General features: G+C 31.7%; 1 protein-coding gene across 3 annotated transcripts; it reads left to right on the plus strand.

Annotated features, from left to right (window-relative positions):
• The first annotated feature begins 1,507 nt into the window (after positions 1-1,507).
• LOC143206867 (switch-associated protein 70) lies at positions 1,508-21,132 on the plus strand. 3 transcript variants are annotated; one of them, XM_076419689.1, is made up of 10 exons: positions 1,508-1,747; positions 9,905-10,093; positions 17,090-17,248; positions 18,438-18,655; positions 19,014-19,216; positions 19,276-19,426; positions 19,786-19,944; positions 20,000-20,169; positions 20,221-20,370; positions 20,890-21,132. In XM_076419689.1, exons 1-10 carry the CDS (start codon positions 1,649-1,651, stop codon positions 20,994-20,996), a joined length of 1,605 nt encoding a protein of 534 aa, XP_076275804.1. In that variant the 5' UTR covers positions 1,508-1,648; the 3' UTR covers positions 20,997-21,132. The 3 variants fall into 3 exon arrangements, with proteins under 3 accessions (XP_076275804.1, XP_076275805.1, XP_076275806.1); XM_076419690.1 differs by lacking the exon at positions 17,090-17,248 and having other exon boundaries at positions 1,544-1,747; XM_076419691.1 differs by lacking the exons at positions 1,508-1,747; positions 9,905-10,093 and adding an exon at positions 16,516-16,647.
• Positions 21,133-23,659: the final 2,527 nt, after the last annotated feature.

Below are 23,659 nucleotides of genomic sequence, written 5' to 3' on the forward strand. Positions count from 1 at the left end.
ATGACTAGCTTTCTGGATTCGCCATTTCAAATGGATTTACCGCACGAGAAATTAATGGTCAAAAAAGTTAAACAAACAATAATGAGAGAAATTAATATTAAAAAAGCTCCTGGTTATGACTTAATTACTGGTAAAATTTTAAAAGAATTATCAGAAAAGGGTATGAAACTATTAACATTTATATTTAATGCTATGCTACGAATTAATTACTTCCCTAGCATCTGAAAAGTAGCTAAAATACTAATGATTCTTAAACCAGGAAAAATACCAGAAGATGCGACCTCCTACCGGCCTATAAGTTTATTACCGATAATCTCAAAAGTTTTCGAGAAACTATAGATCAAGAAGCTAAATGCCAAAAGACTTTTGACAAAGTATGGCATACGGGCTTGCAGGTTAAACTAAAGAAACTTCTCCCTTATCTGGACAATCAGTTACTAAAATCGTATCTCACTGATAGACATTTTATTGTAAATCAAGGCGATGAACATACGGAATTAAATCCCATATATTCAGGAGTTCCGCAAGGTAGTGTACTTGGTCCAGTACTTTATCTTTTGTATACGGCCGATCTGCCAACCACAAAAATAACTACTGTGGCAACATACGCAGACGACACAGCAATATTGGCATCCCATGAAGATCCAGTCACAGCATCAATAAACCTACAAACCCACCTGGAACAAATTCAATTATGGTTGAAGACATGGCGCATTAAATGAAACAAAATCCACCCATGTAACGTTTACCCTGCGTAGAAGAACATGTCCACCAGTGAATCCCATATGGAATCCAACTATGGGGTACCGCTAGCAAATCTAATATATCCATCATTCAACGGTTCCAAAATAAAGTGTACAGGTAATAACAGGTACCTTTGTGTTCATTAGGATATGTAGAAAGACTCAAGACCAATTCTTTAGTGGGTTTTATTCATCCCCCAATAAGAACTTTGTCTAATAATATACTTTTGAATATTTAGAGTTTATGAACAGATATTCTTCTTTTACTGATTAATAGGCTGGGCTTTATTAACATCTGACTGTATTTTGTAATTAGAAATAGAAATAGTTAAAGAGAATAGTTAGAGAAAAATTAGTTGAAATAGTTAGAGATATTACTTTGTAATTTGTAATAGATAAGGTAAATTTTTTACAAATTATGTCCATATATACGTTATCTACGAATAGATTTTATTCAAGTTCATTTTGACAAATATATAGTATTTTTAAATTTATTTGAAAAAATTAAGAAAACTATAAAATAAAAACTTTTATTCCTTTAAATGTTGTTAATTAACAAAGTTCCTACAAACATTGTTCTAATACAAATAAACAAAATCAGCGACCCGATAACTGTTTAATTTTCATCCGATGGGTCGTTTCTTACAGAAAAGTCGAATTTTCGTTCTCGATTCTTTTACGGTTGTACGCCTACCACGACGGCCTCCATATCTACCCGCCTAATTTGGTAAATAGGCAATGAATCAGCTCGGTTGCCTCTCCATCTTTTTATCAATGTTCTCTCGTATTTTAGTCAGTGTTTTTCCCGACGCGTAAAAGCAAACGGTTCGTTTGGTGCATATTTGTTACGCGTGGCTACGGTACGATGTTTCGATAGTTCTAGGTTTACACGATTTGTTGTAGTCATGTCCGTTTTATTGGATAATGTTACGAACTGTGTCTGTTTAGCGTTCGATGTTCTACAACAAGATCAAACGGGATTCGTCAATAAGTCGAAATTAAAGGTAAATTATTTTTTTAATATTTCAATAGTCTTCAAAATATTTCAATAATAGAATGTTATGCGACCGTATTAAATCATAAGTTGACTTTAAATTGAAAAAATAACATAAAACTTAATTGGACATACTACTTGGGATTTATAACTGATCCATTTATTGATTGTAAGAGAATAACTTACTATATTTAATCATCATGTTTGTCCATTTGTTAGTATTCCATTGGAAAGCCTGATCAAATTTGAATATTAATAAGTTTCATAATGTATTGTTATTGCTCTAGAAGTTAAAGCTTACCAAATATTTTTGAGGCATACTGTAAAAACAATTTCTTTAAATTAAATATTTCTTTATTTTAGTGTTTTAATTGATTTAGCAAGATATGGCATAATCATACAAGAAATTATCTTCACGCCTCTTTTGTCTAATTTAGAGCGGTTTATTCATGAATTTTCGCGGTATATTCAGGTATTATTAAGGACTGACTGTCATTTGATAAATAGTAGAAGCTTTGTTTAACATTTCAATTGAAAATGGTTTTAATGGTTTAAATGGTTTTGACTATATATATATATATATACTCAACTTAAGGTGAATCGCTCTAAAAATACCATTTTTATAAGATTATCATCAGAGCCGACTAAGTGATATGTAATCAAGTTTATCAACGATTGTAATTTTTGTTTGAACACACGTGCAGTTATATCACGGCGATGCATTAATGTTTGACCTAGCAACAACAACATTTTAATTTTATCCCAGTTTGTATTGCACATAAATATGATAAACAGATCTGGTTGAGCGTAAGAACGCATAAAAGTCGTAGCGTATAATATAACAGAATACCACTGTATGATGAAGGAAGAATATATGCGGTACCGATAGTATTTGTTCCATCTACTTTCCGAATGATAGCATCAGGCAAATGAATGTAGTCCTCAGAACGAAGCTTCGCTTATTATTAAACTTAATATATCCTAATCGCTCACTTTAAATTTTCGCACACATTAATAAGTTCATCACGCTAATGTTAATTTCTCCGTGAACGTGAACACTGAAAAGATAAATGAGATACAAATAAATTAATTGTACCAATAATGTATATGTTATACCTCTTACTGGATTTCTTTGTTTAATGTTTCCATGATATCCATCTTCTCCTTTTCAAAATATCAATGGGTACGGTAAAATATGATAAAAACGATGATTGTCTTGGATCATCTTCAGCGTCTTTTATCTCCGCGTTGTATAGATATATATCGACTATTTTTCAACCAAAAACTACGAATGATTTCAAACAAGTATAATTTTTTCTGCTGAGATGGTATCTATTAACTTTTATTTTAATCACCCTTATATTTGCAACAGAGTTTGTTCATCATACATTTTAATAGGTAAATAATGGTTTTCAACTACTTTTTAACGTATTGAAAATTATTTTTATTTCTTTATTCAACATAATAACAATATGATATATTAAATTAATAATAAACTATACATATAAATAATGTAAATTCAACTAGTTCTTTGTGATACTTGTTAAATAGGTAATGGTTTAAACTCTTAAATATGCACATTTCAATTGCAAATTTTGTTTTTTCTGTGGCAACAAAACCCACCCATTTTATAATTTAAAAGTATAATTGCAAAATATAAATAAATTGTCTATTAAGTGGTAATGGTTTGGCAAAACAGGTGCATTGTTTGTAGTTTGTGTTTTAACTTAAAATATTTTACTGTAATTAAATTAAATGTAGAAAAACCTTTCCAACAGTTTATTATTTATTATAATATATATTTTTGTACATAGTTTTACTAAATTGAATGTCATAACCTTATAAGCGCAGATTGTAATTATAAACATCAAAAAATAAACTGAAAATTAAAACACGGATGAACAGAATTATAAACTGAAAAACGTGATTATGTTGTATATAACTTGAAGCAGTTAATGTTAAATTTTAGGTTTTGTAATAATCTTATTACGTCTTTAACAGTTTTTATCAATGAGTTTCATAACAACGAACAACTATCCCTTTATTTAACAACAAATATTAGCGTTCTTGTTCGTTTCAACATAACATAATGACTTATTTGATATCGTTCCTATTTAAAACTCACTTTTAGGGAATTGGAATTTTTACACTATTTGTTCGTTGTTCTTGCTCTGAATTTATCTGTTTCATGCATTAAATGTCGTTTCAACATTGATGTCGACTTTTCCTAAATTAATTTTTCGCATAAGTTTTAGTGCCCTACTAGTAATCAATATTTAACCAAGCTATTTTTATGTAATTAAAATCAGTACCATATTAAGAACAGGTTAGGTAATGGTTTCCTTTTACAGATCAATAATATCGTAAAAGTAAAGGATATCTCCTTCGAAAGATTAAAAACTCTTTTAGTGTGTGTCAAGGTTTTCTCGAGAGCAATACGAGGTAATGTACTTAACTCAGACAATTTATGGCGTTTTCTTAAGACTACGTAAAGCAACAAATTAGGAAGCCGATCAGGAAATTATTCTAAAATCGTATTTGCGCATTATATCGAATTATTTCCATTCAAATGTTTTAATTATTTTCAACGATGCTAAATTGTTTCGCAAAGTATGTTGATACACCTGACCGTTGACCCTGTACGGTAATAAATTAGAATGAATTGTTTTAAAAGTCTACGTTAATTATTGTCAATACAAATACACATATCGGTATTATTTGCGTCTAGTTTCATCATTTATACTTGAGTAATGACACATTTTATCACTCATCGCATGTTTTAAGATAATAAAAATATTTTTCTGTTTCTGGGGTTTTGTGGTCATGTGGTTAATAATGGTATTCAGTTTCATTAAAGTTTTTAAACTCTCTAATACACAATGAAATTTGTTGATGTTGCATATTTTTAATAATTTAAATATAGCCTCCTTATATTTACAGGTAATGGACAAAATAGTATCAACACTTTATGTATATATAACATTAATTTATTGATAAGGCGTTGAGCTACCATTTTCCGAAGGCAACAGAAATTTTCCAACGAACTGTTGTCCCATTTTTACACCAAAAAATCCGCCAACCATTTCAATGATGTTAGAGATGGAAACCTGCTCCTTACTCTCTGCTCTAAAACTCACCATAACGGTTCAATTATGTTCAGGTCTGGCGATTGTGCTGACTATGGAAGAAATTTAATCATATTCTAATGCTACACAAACCAAGACGGAGCCTTTTTGGCTGTATTTATGAGCACATTATTATCTTGGAATATGGACAGTGTTTAGCACAGTTTAAACAGTTTTGAATTGAATTGAACCTTTCAATGATCAACTCGTTAAAACATTGTTGTTATTGAATGAAATCAACTTATAGTTAAAGGAACACACTAAATCTACCGCTAGCAAATAAGTACAGATTAACCATTTTAGTTACGACATGAAAAGTATTAAAGTGATAGGTATAGTATGAACTTCATTGAGGATGTTGAGTTAATCGTTCGGACTAGTGATTTCTAATCTGACGTGATGCGAATGAGAAGTTCATAACATAACTTCCCCAATGCTTGGTACTTTATACATAAACCCAGCGGTTTTAGTAACCAATGTAAGCGACGAGTCATCAAACCATAACTCTGATTCTTCCAATAGTGGATGGTTATAAAGGGTTTCGCAGTGGCAGACCTTCAATGAGTGTTAGCTTCCGCCGTTAGGTCTGTTTCATAAAACTTGCTAAAAATACGCACACAATTGATCAGCAAAGCCCTACATGATACAGCAGTAACTTATTTCAACACAAAGTGTGTATAACAAGGTTCATATAAGAAACATTTTAAATACCACGAATTACAATAAACATTCAACGAAATTGACACTACATTAATCTATTGAAATAAAGAAAATAATCTGTCCTTATTATTGTCCTTTCCAATTATTTGACTATTGAGTATTTAATTGAACCTTTCAATGATCAACTCGTTAAAACATTGTTGTTATTGAATGAAATCAACTTATAGTTAAAGGAACATACTAAATCTACCGCTAGAACATAAGTACAGATTATTTACGACATGAAAAGTATTAAAGCTCATAATAAATAAAGAATATTCAAGAAAATATTATACCATACTAAATTGGATTTTGGAAAAAAATTAATAGACCACAATTACTAACAGGTGATTTATAGGGGAAAATGATAAGAAAGTGGTTAAATGTGTCTGTACAAGTAAGAACAAAAAAGTCAACTTGTGTGATAGCCGCAGTGGTAAAGGTGACAAGACGATCCTTTTACTGACCCGATAGTAGCGGGTTCGGCCAAGTTCAAAGAGTCAAGCCCCTCTCGTTCAAACAATTACAGCCTCACAAAGGAAAAAATCGAAAATTACAAGAGTTCTACCTTGTGATGAAGCTACCAAGGATATCTCGGACACAGGCTATTCAACGTGAGATTGAAAATAGCCTAAATAATGAAAGCACCAGTCAAGAAGACCATAACATTGAAGAAGTAGATATTAGCCGAACTTGAAACACAACCGGAAAGTAAACCTTAACAACCACCTCAAATATATATAGATAAACCCGTGAACTCATAAAAGCTCATCTAGAATATGACGACACTGATCCACTCCACTAAAGATAATACTACCACCCAGACTGTAAACCTCTAAAGAGCTAGCCATAGTTTTAAAATTATTGAACACAATTATCTTACCAACTTTTATTGAAAATATCAATAAATTTATACCTAAAAGAATATTGGTGTCCAACTGCAGTTACTAGAACTGTATATGTTAAAATTAAACCTAAATATCAAGATTCTAAGTCAAAAAAGCCATAAACCGAAATAAGAAATAAGGTTTCGACGAAAAATTACTTCGAAGAGACATAAGGAAAATTACAAAATATATAGCTGAAAACCAACTAAAGAAAATAATAAGCTATAATAAGCTCAACGATATTACTACCCAATTGTATGCGAGAAACGTCACCCCTCTTGAATGCCAGGCGACTGAGGAAATAAAATTTAATTTTTCATTTTAACAATAGGAATAGGAAAAGTGTAACACTTGCTTCCAAAACGCGGAAAAGCTGATTTGTAGAAATGTAAACACTAAAAAGATATATATTAACAATCCAGTACCTACCAAAGATAAAGTTGAAAACTTTTGGAAAGGTCAATTAGCAACAACAGCCACATGGAATAGTAACGCTGGCTGGTTGTATTGTTGTTCTCCGGCGAGCGATTAACTCATGTACCGCAAGCTGCGTGGTGTGATAACGACGCCACGTCCTTGCCTGCCTCCTTACTAACAGTAAGAAGTATCAGTTAGGGTCATTGGATCAGCTGATAGGGTGGGGTTTAGTGGGTAGCCCAGAGGCAGCCTCCACATAACCAGTCCAACTCGCTTATTCTTGCGGGTCTTCCCGACCAGGTATCCGTAACAGGATTCCCCTACCCGGTTCCAGGCCAAAAAAAAAAAAAATGGCTGGTTGTAGGAGGAACGAAAAACATACTAGAAATATAAAGAAATTATATGGCTTACAAAATTTTACTGTTTATGCCAGAAGCTATCAGAAATTATTGACAATGTTACATATATCTTAAAATACATATCTTTAAGCAAAAATGCGGCTGTAATACTCAAGACCTTTAAACTATCGAATTACATGCCTACCTACGCGTTACAACATGTATTACAGAAAAGAGGAAACAATATGTATCAAATATGCAATGGGGTGCAAGGAACAACTTACTATTGACGCTACATATCTAGATTATATGAAAGCTTTCGATTCATCATGAGTACTTAATCATACTATTAGTATGATTAAGTGTACTTATTCAAATTTTAAAGCTCTGTTACATAGATATGAATATTGTTGGATTTATGGAACACCCAATACGAAGATACATCCAAACTAGGGTAAAGAGTCTTAAATATCTTAAATCCTTTTTGGTTCTGCACTTTTTTAGTCCTTTTGTATCAATTCAAACAAATACGGTTTTAGTACAAAAAATAATAATATAGTACTGATTAAACTGAAGTATTTATTATAAATGGGTGATCTTAAACTAACAACTGCTACACAAAACCAGTTACACCAAATGCTCAAAATTGTTGAAGAGTTTTACAAGGATATCGAGATGAAGTTTGGATTTAATAAGGATCGTACCTTCAGCATAACTTGAGGAAATATCTAAAAAAAAATTTAAATGCAGGATGACCAGGTTAACGAAGCAATGGAAGTTAATAACATCTACACATATCTAGGGGTAAAACAGACTGAATGAATCGACCAAACATTCATAAAAAATAAAATATTTTAAAAACATTGAACCGACTTCAAAAAATAAATAAGGAACTCACTAAAAAGTTAAAAATTATCAAACTTCGACGGATATCAAAAATCGTTTTAAAATAAAATATGTACATAATAATCCTTGTAATAACTAAATAAAAACAAATTAATATTTTATTTAACCTATCTACTACACGTATTTTATTCTACTACATACGTACAATTTAGCTTAATACCTACGTAAACCTATTTATCTATTTACAATATTATTTTAACTACTACCAACTGATCACTTTGAAGTCAGTCCAGAGCACAAATAATGCAAAAATAATAACGTAATTTTGTGTCATATACGCAAAATTAAGTTACGAATAAAACAAATCTAATTTAATATAACTGTTTGGGTTCGGCATCGACTTTAATATGTACCTTTGAAATTTTACGATTACCCTCGATTTTTCAGGATTCCACCATCAGATCCTAACTTGGTTCCCATGGGACCACATCGAAAATGCACTCTTTCGAATAAAGAAAGAATTTTGAAAATCGGTCCACAATTGATGGAGAAATCGGTGAACATACATAAAAAATATACAGTCGAATATAGAACTTCCTCTTTTTTTTAAAGTCATCTAAGTTAATGAACTTAGATGCAAGTTTATAAAGAGAATAAAGCAATTAAAAGAACAGCTCAACAGTAAAAAATATATGTAAAGCTGTCTAGTCTAAACTATTCCTTTGGTTTTATACAATGGACTGAAAATGACATTCGAGCCCTACAAAGGAAAGTTAGAACTTTATTGACAAGCACACAAAAACACCATTCTAGAAGTGCAATCGAGAGCAACAACGTTACCTCGGAATCTCGAAGGAAGGGGATTAATAGATATCGGCAAATTATTTTACCAACAGATAATGAATCTAGGAAATTATTTCATAAAAAAATCCGAAACATCACAGGTCAATATGCCAAGCCTTTACACTCTGTTTACGTCTAAAAGAAAACAACATCGAAAAATATTTTGAGACGAATGAAGAAAAAATAGAAGCCCGGAAAGGGAAACCGAAAGCATCCAATCAAAGCTTGCAAGCACAGTGTCACAATGCTACGGTGTATAATGATATCAGGAGGGATGTTTTTGAAAACCTAAGGGCTACTACTGGCTATACAGGATCAAGTTCCGACCAGAAACTGTTTAAAGTATGCAGTTAGAGATCATATGGTCTGCGATGACAAATGTAGATATGGATGTCAAAGCTGTGGAACAGTACAACATATTACAGGGGTATAAAGAATATGATTCAAAACTAAGAACTCGCTGATATGCTGGAACTGCGTTAATTAAAAAAAGTTCCTTATTACCACAATTATAAATTTTACTCAAACGGTATAGTGCTTACATACCAACACCGTGATTTAGAAGAATAATTAAAAATGCAGTGTCATATAAATGATATCCGCATTATACCAGTTTTGTCAATGACAGCTTTGATACCTAAAAAACTGTTGACAAAAATGTGTAAACTGGATTTACATAAACATATATACAAAACCCTGTAAAAATCAGTTTTGTTGGCGACAGCATGGTTAGTCCGAAAGTATTCATGTCAGAATCCAACGAAATAAGTCGTCGAATATCCACAAGGATGCACAACAAAGCTTAATCCTTCTGATATTTATGATATCTGAGATAAGTCAATGTTCCCCTATGAGGGAGTGAGATGAAATGTTATAATAATGAAAAAATGCAGACATTTATATAAATATTTCTTTACAGTCACAACAATAATAACAATCATAACATAATAATTTTCTGATTATTTTGATAGGTATGTTGATATAAATGTAATATTTCAATTTTTTGTTTTAGGTTTTAACTGCAAATATTGGGACGCTACTAGATTTATATGGAGTGGAAAAAGGACTAGAACACTTTAAAAGCGCCTCACAGCTCAGTTTTGACCAATACAAATATTACTTGCAAAATGAGGTATTCTCATCTTTTCCCAATAAACTGCCAATGTCCGAAATTAGAGAATACGAGAGTCGTATAGCAGAGGTAACTTTTTTGCTTAGTATTTTTATTAAAGCTTTTAGGTATTGTTACTTTATGAACGCTAATTAACAATGCATATGCAGACAGATCCATATCCATTAGGTCAATAAGAACGAGGGTAATACTAGTCTAACTAATATTAGAATGTCTTGGTAGTTGGTTTGGCTGAAATAGCATATGCGCACTTTTGGCGATTTCTTTTCGAAAATATATATTATCTAGACGGCGATATTTATTAATTCAGGTGTATTAATAGAATGAAGAAAGGTAATAAATAACAGTGTATTTATCGTTCCAATTTAAAACATTATTTAATTGTTATAAATAAAATATACAAATAGTAATCAGATATAATGTACTTTAATATTACAGTACATACACATATATTACCTAACGATTTAAACTACACTTACTATATAAAGATATATTATATTGAATTAAAAAATTAAATTACATGACGCAACTGAGCTGGGACCTAATGGAATATGTATGCTGGCAACAAGTTATGGCCAATAAAACGCGATTTCTTCTCCTCTATTTTCGCTGTGGCTCTCTACACTCAGTATGCCATATACTTTTAGAATGCAACTCTTTAACCACATTGAGAACAGAACTTAATATCCCTCACTAGTTCATCTCGGAAGACCTAACTAGTCTCTTGAGATTCGTAAAAATCCTTAATCAACATGATATCTGATCACGAAACTATCTTAATTCTCTATTTTACTATATAAATTCACTTGTCTTGTATACCTTTTACACACTTTTATATACGTATATATGCACATATATATTATTATCAGGTATAAACCTATAAATATTATAGGTATTAACACTAATACCTTCTGCGTTCAGTGTTAAGTGTTATGTCCCTTTCTACTCTGTTATTTTAATGATATTACATTTTGTTATGTATTATTTTTATTATATATTCTTGTTATAATCGTAACAATATATAACTAGGCCAAATAATACAATGTCTTACATGATAAATATCACTTGTGATAAATGTCTAGCAAGCATACTTTAAAGATAGTTTTTATCTATTCTAATATAAATTAAATCCCAATGAGTCGACATCTTGGCTTTCTAAAAGGTGCTTGATTGGCGCAGTCGACGGTCCTCCTACTGTTGCAATAGTCGCGGGCTCGAATCCTGTTGAGCCATAGTTGTAAATTTATGTTTGTATCTATTGATACCAAAACGTGCAAAGCAGAATCATGCTTCGATCTATCATCTGATCACTTACCAATTATTAAAGCAGTGAACTCAAATATTCTCAACAAAACAAAACCACCTTCTTTACATAACACCAAAACCAACTGGCCATTATTTAGAGAAAAATTAGACAGTTTACAGCAGAAAAAAATATAACAAAAACTATGCAAGAGGCCGCATGGTACTAAAAAGTTAAATTATAATTATATTTCATCTACAATTAAACAAAAAATTGCTGGAAACAGAAAACTGCGAAAAACCTGATAACAAATCAGAACAGAAGAAAACAAGAGAAAATTCAACAAGGCCACAAAACAGCTGAAAGAGCTAATAAATAAGGAACAAAATCAATGAATTCAAAACTATTTATAAAACTTAACGCCAACTGATGCAACGTGATATTCTCTCTGGAAAGTAACAAAAAATATTTAAAAACCTCAACAACATAATCCACCTATTAAAATTGACAATACCAGGGCTAGGAATAATAAACATAAAGCCGAAGTTTTCTTTAAACGCTTAAAAACCGTATTTAATCCGTACCCGTCTGAAATATCCGCAACAGAAGAAAATAACATAGTTGACTTTCTTAACACTCCGTTTCAAATAGACCTACCACATGAAGTTTACTGTTAAGGAAGTAAAACAAACAGTACTTAAGGAAATCAATGAGAAAAAAGCTCCTGGTTTTAATCTAATTATTGGAAGAATCTTGAAAGAGCTCTAAGGAAAGTGCACTTGGAAAGTGGCTCAAATCATTATGATTCTTAAACTTGGGAAAAAATCAGAAGACTTCTCTTATCGTCCTATAAGCCTGATGTTATCTGTCATCTCTAAACTTTTAGAAAAACTATACATTAAGAGACTCAAAATAATCGCAGAGGAGAGAAATATTATTCCAGACCATCAATTTGGTTACCGTAATAAACACAGAACAGCAGAACAAATACATCGATTAGTCAACCAAATTAACAAAAACTTAAACGATAAAAAATATTGTTCCGCTGCATTTCTCGATATTTTTCAGGCCTTCGACAAGGTGTGGCACACTAGACTGCACGTTAAATTGAAAAAGCTTTTGCCCATACGCACTTTCAACTGCTGAAATCGTACCTCACGGGCAGACATCTTATTTAACAGGGTGACGAATACACTGATCTACACCCAATCTATTGGGGTGTTCTGCAAAGCAGTGTTCTTGGCGCATTATTATATCTTATGTATACAGCTGACCTACCGACCTCAAGAAACACTACTGTTGCAACATATGCTGACAATACAGCGGTTTTATCATCACACGAGGATCCAATATCAGCCACAAGAAACCTCCAACTTAACCTTAACAAAGTCGAATTGTGGTTGACAACGTTAGATATCTGGGAATGCATTTTGATCGATGTTTGACATGGAAAAACATATAGTTACAAAACGCAAACAGCTTCAAACGGCAGCAAGAACGGCTGATAGGGAGTAAATCTAAATTATCATTAGATAACAAGGTTTTGGTGTATAAGTCAATACTTAGGCCCATTTGGACCTATGGTATTGAACTATGGGGTACTACTAGCAAATCTAACATAGATATCCTCCAGAGGTTCCAGAATAAAGTGTTGCGAGTCATCGTCGATGTCCCATATTACGTGCCCAACAAACTGATTCAACGCGATATCCCCTTAGAACCCATAAACAGTGTGATTCGCGAAGTGCTATTGCGAAGTACTCTGAAAGACTATTAGTACATCCCAATGCACTCGCCAAACAGTTAAATGTGCTCGATGACAGTGAAGTGCGTAGGCTCAAACGCAAACTACCATACGAACTGATTAATAGACATATAGAGTGAGATATAATAATCTCTAGAATAAGTTAGAATATTCTTTAGAATAAGATAGAATAGACTTTAAAATAAATTATAATAGTATCTAGAATAAGATTTAGATTATAAGTTGTACAGCAGGTCACTTACTGAAGTGATCTTCTACATGTTAGGATGGTTGTATTATATAACGGAAATCCTACAATAATACTTATTGCCCACGGGCAGATTGTTGCCATTCTAGGAGATTAATAAAAAAATGTTTGTGTCTGTCCATAAGGCAGGAGTACATAATCAAACAAGAAAAATCATGACAGGCTGGGTAATCCCGGATGCCGAAGACCGTGGTTCAGTGCCCACGTTAAGCAGAAAGTCCAGTCTAGATGAACCCTAAAGTATCAAAAAATATATATATATATATTCCAAAACAGCAAAAAATAAATATTTTTTCTTTGTAGTCATTGTATAAACATAACCATATTCGACATGTGCCAGATCTATCAATCTACCGGGCCAAAATACGCATAATGCCAGCCAATCCTAGCTATCAAGACCGTATCATAACAGCAGAGTAGTGAACGAACCTGAAAATCCCATCAATATTATTTTAAAACAAAAATATTATTATATTTTTTAATTTAGAATATTACTACGTCAATCGTCTCCCACTTTAGTATTAGTATAAATCAGCGATTTTACGTATCCCAAAAAAAAAAGTTTAGGGATGTTACATCGCACGAATTTTAAGGCCTATTTACAGGCTCAAAACTTTTCCTTCAACAAAGGATCAGCTGGCGAAGATGCGTGTATACTGCTACATATATTTTCACAGCTAAGCAATTCAACACATGTAATTATTGTCATTTAATTATATATATTTTAACGTAAAAAGGCATATTTTTGTTAATGGCTCACTACTATAATTACCACACCAAATATGATATTTATTTAAAATATTATCCATCGCTAGATACTGTTTCCAACAGATACAGCCATCATGTCATACCTTTATATCTTCTTGCAATAAAGGTTTTTTCCGTTTCACCATACGAAGTTGACTTTAATAGAGATATAGAGTAATTACTACCCGAATGGAAATCATTAATCGGAACAAGTAATAGTCAGACAGAGCAATATCTGAAGAATACGGCGGGTGAGAGAACATTCCATTTGATCCAAATATGTTTAATAATTGTTTTGCATTCCTATGGCTTTTAAAATTTATTGTAGGTCATGCTCTCGAGTTTTCTAATTCCAGCAAATACATAGATTGAATATTGCAGGCGAGGTTCATAGTTTACCCATAATCTGTATAATAGCTTACTATAAATTAAAAAACCGCTCTGAATGTTACTAGGTTTCAGTCCATAAGGAAGTCAATTTTCTTCTAACTTTTTCATATCCAAGACTTTTTTTCTACTATTGATACATCAGCTTCCAATAATTTGGATAATTCCTGAAATGTTTAACATAAGCTTTCATTGAGCAAATTCTCCATTCTTCATCACCGAACTTTGTTGGCGGTTTGGCAAACTACTTCTATCACGTTTTTTTAGTAAAAGGATTCTCTCCATATATTTCCATTAACATACGATGGTTTTATGTAGCAAATGTTTCCATTATAATATATTAAATGTTTCCGTATATAGGAATGTTCGTTTGTTGTTTGTGTGTATTCACTTGTTTGTTTACTCGAATACTCACTACAATTTCGTGGAAGGAATTTTTGGAGAAACCGAAAATATTGACTGATATAAACTTCATTATTACCCCAATTTTACCTATTGGACCTCCAGTACCTTAATAAACACATCCTCATGTCAATTGTATAAGAGAGAACATTGTCCTTACATTAATCGATCCAAGTTCTGTGAACTTCTCCACTCTTACCCTGGCCGCAAGCACATATATACCGATGCCTCTAAATCTCGCAGAGGGCTCGCAGTGCATTTGTGGTGGATAACCGTGCATTCCTTTTGAAGCTTCCTGAACAGGGCTCAATATTGACTATTGAACTCTGCGATATTCAAAGTTTTATCGTACATTACAACAAAATCCTTCAAAGAATGGCTAATCCTTACCGTTTCCCGAAATGCCCTCGAATATTTTCTGGAACAGAAATTTAACCACCCCTGGTCACCGATTCACGTCACGTCACGTCTCGTCACTGTCAATCACCCGTATTATCTATCTGAATGGCCGCAGGACAAGTTTACTAAAGATCCCTTATCACGTTAGCATACCGAATAATGAGTGCGAGAATAGTGCGGCTAATTCGGCAGCCTTTTCTCCCCTCCCCATCACAAATATTAATCGTTTTTTATATTATTAGTCGTTTCTCGCAGGGGCACTTGAGTTCGAGCCCGCTAGCTCATTGTGAGTTTTGTCACTTTACCCTTATTTTAGTGTACCACATACTGAACAACTGTCCATGACTCATCCAAATTAGAGCTATGTATGGGACTTAAAACTTTAGAAATTCCTTAACAGGAGAAAATAGAGACAGATTCCTCGAATTTCTACGAGAAATCGATTTTCTTCAGAGTCTAGCCTATGCTAAGATAAGTGTCGCTGATCAAATAACTATTACCACTTCGGTATGGGTGCTAGTGTGGATAGAGTCTCTACTTCGTTATGGTTGTGATTATAGTCTAGTATTTGTGTCCATTTTTAAATTGTATATACACTACTTATACTTTTTGTGTCCACCTTTTTGTGTTCTTAATTTTATTTAATTTATTATTTTATATATACACTTTATGTCTGTCTCCGTCCTCTTTATATCAACACCATACTGTTGTATGACGATATTCGTCAAATCGATAATGAAAAAACCTTTTTATTTCAGTTGTTTACATGTGGTCGACGGGAGGATAGACAGTATATTAGATTAGGTTAGGATACTAAGTTAGGTCAAGCTTATGCGGAAGTGATACAGGAAAGGAATGAGATAAAAAAGAAGAAAGAGGGCGAGACTTGCTGGTGCTGGTCTTTTATATCCTGAGACCCCCTGGTACCAATCATCAAGCATTGCCAAGCGTAGAATTATGTGCGGACCTATTAAATGCGACCTAAAGAGTTGTAATGGTAGCTACATGTGTATTTTAACCAGCGACATCAAACAACCTAACCTAATTGCTAAATTTGATTGGTTTTGACTTTTCTCTAATAACAGTTTTCAATTTAGTGTTACTGAATTATTCAAGGTATACAGACGGTAATCAAAATTGCATTTCCGACATTCATTAATTTTGTTGTTTAATTTGAAGAAATCTGCTGCCGAAGCCCAATACTTCTAGAAATTTCTGGTGATACTGTTCCGTCATATTCCAATAATCGGTTTTGATTCCAAACGATCAAAAAGTGATGATTTTGATGTCAATGACAAAGAACTGGAGGACAAAACACTTTTCATCATCGCGGTTCACTGCTTGAAGGCAAAAAGAAGAGTTTTCTGTGGCGTATTATAACTGGCGATGAAAAGTGGATCTACTACGCCTATTTCAAGCGCAAAAAGTTATGGGTTAGTTCAAGAGAGCCATTTACATCGACATCGATAACACTCGGTCATGCATTGTAAGAGTTGTGAAGAATGTACAGTTGCAGCTCGAATGGAAGTTCTGTCGCATCCAGTGTATCCAAAATATACTATTTGTTGCATCATGTGGCATAGCTTGGGTGGCATGTGGTTTCGAAATGCTCAAGCAGTGTGAAATTGGATCGATGATAGGATCGTTGCCTAAGCAACATCGTTCATTCGACATGAGGTCATCATATTGTTTGAAAGATACGAACAAAATTTAGAAAATAATGAAAAATATTTTGATTAATATGTATTGTACCAATTTTTCTCAATAAATGCAATAAACGCTACAAATTAATTTAAATAAATAAATTAAACACCAAGACTATAAAGAGAAATAGCTTAAAATATTTTGAATTACAAAACTAAATGTTTCTTTCAGGTATGCTGGCTGGTTTGCAGAAAGAAATATCTTCAACGTGAAAATAAGACATTCACTGAACAAGCAATTTTCCAAATTTTTCGCACATTCTGTGTTCTAGCGGAAATGACGCTGGACGCCCATGAACATAGTTACCATGTATCCCTTCATCCAACGGAAGTTAGTAATATTTTTAAAACTTTATAACATTCTAGATAATAGATATAATTTAAAATCTAGATAAAGGGGTATTTTAGTCTAGAAATATGAAAAAAATCGATTTTTTAACATTTTTCACGTACCCTTAAGAGGATTTTTCAAAATTTAAATTATTTTCGCTATAACTAGCTGTTTCTCGAAACTACTCTTTAAGATGAGACGATTGACATTGCCTTAAGTTCTACTGAACCAATTTACCGATTTTGAAATTTGCTGTAAGCCTTCTCTATACGTTCTTTTATCGTACAAAGTAAAACTATCATAAAATCTTGATTTTTAATATTATGTTAAAAAAATCGTAAAAAAATATTTTGTTTTATTAAGTCGTCAGTAATAAACAGTCCATGTCATCATCTTTGTCGATTTTTAATTTCTTCATTTTTTTTTCTTTTATGTATTCTTTAAACATTAACACATATCTATTTAAAAAATTGATTTTGTTTTTTTAATCCATTTTAAAAAATACTTAAAACTCATGGCTCTAGACTAGAATACTTCCATGAGGGAAAAAAATTAAACATCACTACTAGGTTTTTAATTGAAATAAACCGGCAATTATATTAAAATAAATACCTATTGTTTTACATTTTTTAAAATCTATATCGCTAAAAATATTCATTATAAAAAACATTAATTAATGGTTAATTAACATGGTTATAACAAAGAGCAGCCTGATAATATTCAATTAACGCAGAATTTAGTTTTTCATTTTTTAAAGTACAAAGGTTTCTAAATTTATAAGAGAAAGGTGCAAAAATACGTAACACTCAAGAATAACTACTTTAGTTTACTTTGCATATATTTAAAATTTAAATTTTATAATAGAAAATTACTGTAAAATGTAGAATGCGTAATGTTGACAATATAAGTGTTCCACTGTAGAATGTGATGATTCGATTGGCGTCCCCTATCTGTTATTCTTTTCATATTTTTATTATCAAGTGACTAATAACATAATAAGATTGAATGTGATGGTCTTAATTGACATTTTATGAAATGTTTTATTTATATATATATATATATGTTTTATTTTACCCAATTTTTTCTAGGTAAAATGAATAATATTTTAAATGATATATAATATAATAATTATTAAATTACATTTATATTATTACTTTTTATTTATTATTACACAGACAATATTTTACAGGTATGTGCAGTAGCTCAAACCCTTGCAAATTCTTTAGGGTGTATATTTGATGAAGATGACTTTAATAACCTCAGTACTTCCATGGGTAATTTCCGACTTGGTCCTTTTATTGCTGTTCTTGAATCTAGATGCATTCCGTTGGTTAAAGACGATATAGCTATTAAGGAAGCCGTGACTGATATTTATCAAAGAATTGTTGAAGATGTGATCAAAAAAGGGTACGTTAAATATATTGTAATTGCTTTTATAATATATTAAGTGTATTAAAAGATGAATATTCCCATAAAAAAATATTGTAATTAAGATTACTTTGTATAATTTAATAGATAATTTATAATAGACAATTTTTTCGTTAAAACAAGAATGATTAAGACAAGTTTAGACAATTTTTAAAATGAAATATTTTATTAACATCAAATAATGAAATGAGTTTTCGTTAAAGTTAACCAGAAAGACAGATACAGAATACAACATAAAGGGGGCCATAAAGTTATCATCTGAAATTGAGAATTGTTGGCAACTCTACATACACCAATATTAGATTTAAATTAGAGGATAATAAAAAATATATTTTAGGTACTTATCGAAAAAAGGTTACATTTTTCCCACAATGAAAGAATACTGGTTTGTATTGAGACCATCGGAGCTTACTTATTATAAATCTAGGTCAGAGAAAGATAAATGCGATACACTGATTATTGAGAAAGGAAGTAGAATCGAACCACAATCTACTGGATTCAGATTTCTGTTACATACTCCAGATCGTCATTTTGAATTAGGTTCGTTTTCAATTAATTTAATTTAAATTACATACTAATATTTGATAATTAAACAATAGGAGCTTCAGATCACATGACGAGATTACAGTGGATATCATCTCTTCAATTGGCTATTGACCATTCAGATAGAAACCAAAGTTATCAACGTCTACAAGCAGCAAAAAGGCGTATACAACGACAGGGTCGTATTCAAGAAATGACCAAGGCTCGGTATTACTTATTTTTATATATTGTTAGAACTGATTTGGTGAAGATGAGTTGTCAATAAAACACTGGCTCCATTGAGTCGTTCTGTATTTATACTTACAAACAACTCGGTTAAAGCCTAGAAAAATGGATTAAAGCCACCACAAAGTATGAATCAAGGTGGCGGGATACATATCCGGCCCGGGTGGCTTTAACACGATCATGCGTCGTAGTGTTTATACAATTTTATATCTCAAGGCAATTACTCATTTATCTATGCAACAACAACATTTATTTATGCAAGTATATATACATGAGGCCATAACCATATATGCCAATTATTTATATGTCCCACAATATACATTAATTTTAGAAATTTATAGAGCGCTGTTACAAGAAGAGAGAAATGCAAGACAACTGGCTGAAGGCCAGGCTAAGGAACTGGAGGCTGTTGTTAGAGAAGATTCAAAAAAGCTCTCTGAACTATTAGACATTAAGATAAAACTAGAAAAATTATTAGAGGAAGAAACGCAAGCGAAGCGGTATAGACTAAAGTTAATTTCGTTTAGATAGTTTCTAAACAAATTAAGATTTTAGAGACGAAGAAATTGTCAGGGCATTACAAGCGAGAATATTGACGGAAGAGTGGGAAAAAAGGGAAGAAATGGAACGATTGCAGGATGAGCAACATTTATTATTGGAGGAGGAAAGAAGAAGACGAAAAGAATATGAAGAACGACAACAGGAAAACAAACGCGAACTAAAAAGTAAAAATTGATATTTGTAAATGTTTGTATATATATAAAAAATATTTGTAGATGCTGTCGATAAGCTAGCTGAATTAGAAAGGGAAAAGCAAGCTTTAGACGTTGAATTGCGGAATGCCAGAGAGAAAATTGTGTCATCTGAAGGAAAAAAGGACTTTCTGGAGGCTCAACTATATCAATATACACCTGTGTTAAAATCAAGTGAGTTTATTAAAAACATTTTTTAAATTCCATAAAGTTTATTGTATGAGAATTTTAAATACTTTTACGTTTACCGTTTTACTACTATTAGTCAATCCAATCATCATATACATTTGAGGTTTCGCACTTTTTAATACCACAATCATAATCGTTTAACATTATCAAGTATTAAAATGCCAAAACAATAAATTGTTTACGTGCAAACACATTTTTTGTTTTCAACACATATGTTTATATCACATTTTGTAATTAAATTAATGTTAATGTTAATGATAAAGTTATTAAGAATACGCTTACAGCAGAAATTTACAATATTTTTTTACAAATAAAGTGGTTTATGATAAGGTATTATATGGCACAAATTTCATGGAAATATTAACTGCTTAAGATAATATGAAAAAGAATAATTCATCCATATAAGTAATTATATAATTAACGTTTACTATCAATTACTGCATATATTACGTATTTACTTCCTACTGAAATCATATACAAAGTATATACAAAAAGTATTTTCAGGTGAAGGTGGAATAAGAAGAGCTCATTCGTTTGTACCAAGTACCAAGGAGAAGCCACTCTACTTAGAAGTGCGATCAGCTACATTAAAAAGACCACTAAAAAAATAAATTTTAAAACGGCGTTAATTGTTTTTTAAAATAATACTACTAAATACATTTAAAATTTTATAGTAAGAATCGTCTATTTTAATATTCTTTTAGAAATCGATTTTTGATATATATTTTCTAATATAATTTTTGAAAACAACATTATAAATGTTATTTACACACTGATGGTAACAAGCATCTATAATAATTTTTAATTGAGTGGATTAGTTATGGAAAAAGGATAAATATTAAATATATTGTTGATTTCAGGTATATTCCAAATTGGTTGTCCATTATTTTGAACGCCACTCTTAAAACAACCTAACATATTCTGGCTGAAAATAACATGCTAACAAATACAAAAGAAACCCAAAAAAGACATATCTGATCTAAAAATTCATAATTATTTATATTTATTAATATATTATTACTAGTCGTTGTCAACTAACTTACAATTTTTCTGTACATTAACTTATAACTAGGTAATTATCTAGGAAGATCCATTGGTCCAGACTTAGACTCTAATAAAATAATAGGTTAGTAGCACTTTGCAGTATTTTTACCATTTAATGCACTTCAATACACAATTACACAATATCACACAGTTTTCTTCTCTTGAGTCTGCATCCTAGTTCGGTGCTACCCAAGAGTTGCAGCACTTCGGTGTTTATTTGGGAGAGAGAGAGTTTATTTTGAGATTTTTTTCTCTTGTCTTGTCGGCAATCTCTCAAATTCCTCTATAATAGTTATAATCCGAAAGTCTCGGTGTAAGTAATGGTTCTTGTATCTGGGTATATCCACAATACGTTTCAGTGTGTTATTCTGAACTACTTGTATTATGTTGATATTACTTCTCGCAGATCTTAACATAACTGAATTCCGTAGGTCCATATAGGTTTTAGTATCTGTTTGTATAGCAGTATGTATGTTAGATTTTCTAAATAACCAATACATTTTTATTTAATTTTAATTCGAGTTCTATTCTTTTCTTTTTTATGTGCTCCTTCCAACAAAGTTTCGCATCAAGATTCATCGCTAGATACTTAGCATTGTTACTTTATGGGATAAAATCATTCACATTTATTGGTATGTGAATAATTTGGTTATAAGTCAAATTAATATGCACTGACTTAGAGTCGTTGACTTTAATTCTCCATATCTGGGTCCATTAATTTGTATTATTACTTGAATGTTGGTTATTACTTAGTATTATTACAGATTTCTGGTTACTTCGCTATTATCTCTAATAGCAAGTATCGTAGTAGTGTCATCAGTAAATATAACTATAATAACATATTCTATTTGTGTTATGTCACATGTTTTAAGTAGGTAAATAATAAGGACCAAAACACTGCCTTGTGGTACATCTACTTCTGTTTCTTTCATTGTTGAGTAAGCTTCTTGTTTAACTTTAAACATCCTGGCTGAGATATATAGTCTATTCAAACTAACAGTGAGCTCATCAAAATGTTTAATGTATTACCTGCCATAATTTGTAAATTCGTTTTAGAATCAGACAATAATTTCCTTCTCCTTTTATTCAAGTTAAAAAGAGACACAATGCTGCCTGATAAGTTCGAACATATAACTGAAATTGGGTGCACACTACAGGTTATTAACCGGCAAACGTTGTTTTAACGCTTTGCTTGTTTTAACACATTTCAAATCGCTGATTCTTATTACTCCGATTGAAAATGCGGAAGCCAGGCAGATCATATAGTGTCTCTAATCAGTTACTTCGAACAGGAACGAGATAATGGATGCTTCTTTACAGTAAAATTCGATAGACAGCTTTTTTACTGATAAATATTAAGTTGCTGCAGTTTTTATTGAAAATAATTTTAGCGTGTTGCAGCTGCACTGAATATTACTATGGACACGGCCAATGAAATATCTCAAATGTCTCGAATGGACTATAGGAGTTTGATAGTTTAACGTATTGCTTCGGTAACATTTTGTTAGTGAAGCGAAAATTGGCGGATAAGATTTTATTTCATTTTGGTGGTTTTATAGGTTTCGGAATCATAACTTCATTTTTAATTCAAATCACTTCAATTTTTTGAGCACTTGTTCAATTATTAAGTCATAGGCTGATGCTTTCTTTGGATTTATGACACTTTTTATAACTTCTTCTGCAGACTTCTTTTGGTGTAACGTAACATTAATCGGAAGATTTTCGCACTCGCTGATTGGTAAATTATGTTCAAACTCAGTTTCATTAATTCAAAGGTTTGTTTTAAATGATCGGAGAATGCTTCAGTTTTTGTTGATTGTTGCCTGCCCAATCTCCATTAGGGTCTCTTACAGGTGGATTGTATAAATTTGATCACTTCAGGTCTTTAGTGAACGCCCAGAGTGAATTGTCTGTTTCCTTGTCATCTGTTAGATGTCGTAAATAATTATTTATAAAATACTATAATAAGACCCCCCTCTTGTATTTTTAGCATTGAAGTAGCCTCATATTATACATTTTTCTACTAAGTTGTTTAGTACGTTTAGGTAATTTTTCTTGTAAAACTGATTTTTGTTCTACCAAGTACACTTCATCTGATGTTGACCGGTATTCTTCAAATTTGTGTTTTTGTTTGAATCGATTCTTGATATTTCAAATAAAAAGAAGTTGTTTCAACTTTTTTACTCTGCATTTGTAGTCCCCATGTTTCTTTTTGGATCCTTAACGGCTT

This window comes from Rhynchophorus ferrugineus, unplaced genomic scaffold (assembly GCF_030347505.1).
Source record: "Rhynchophorus ferrugineus isolate W39M unplaced genomic scaffold, kcgeb_rfMv2 rfM1, whole genome shotgun sequence".
Classification (NCBI taxonomy): Eukaryota; Metazoa; Arthropoda; class Insecta; order Coleoptera; family Curculionidae; genus Rhynchophorus; species Rhynchophorus ferrugineus.

Coding starts and splice junctions, on each gene's coding strand:
- LOC143206867 (XM_076419689.1), top strand. CDS start 1,649: ATGTCCGTTTTATTGGATAATGTTACGAACTGTGTCTGTTTAGCGTTC. Junction 10,094..17,089: donor ACGAGAGTCGTATAGCAGAG/GTAACTTTTTTG, acceptor TGTTTCTTTCAG/GTATGCTGGCTGGTTTGCAG. Junction 20,371..20,889: donor TACACCTGTGTTAAAATCAA/GTGAGTTTATTA, acceptor AAGTATTTTCAG/GTGAAGGTGGAATAAGAAGA.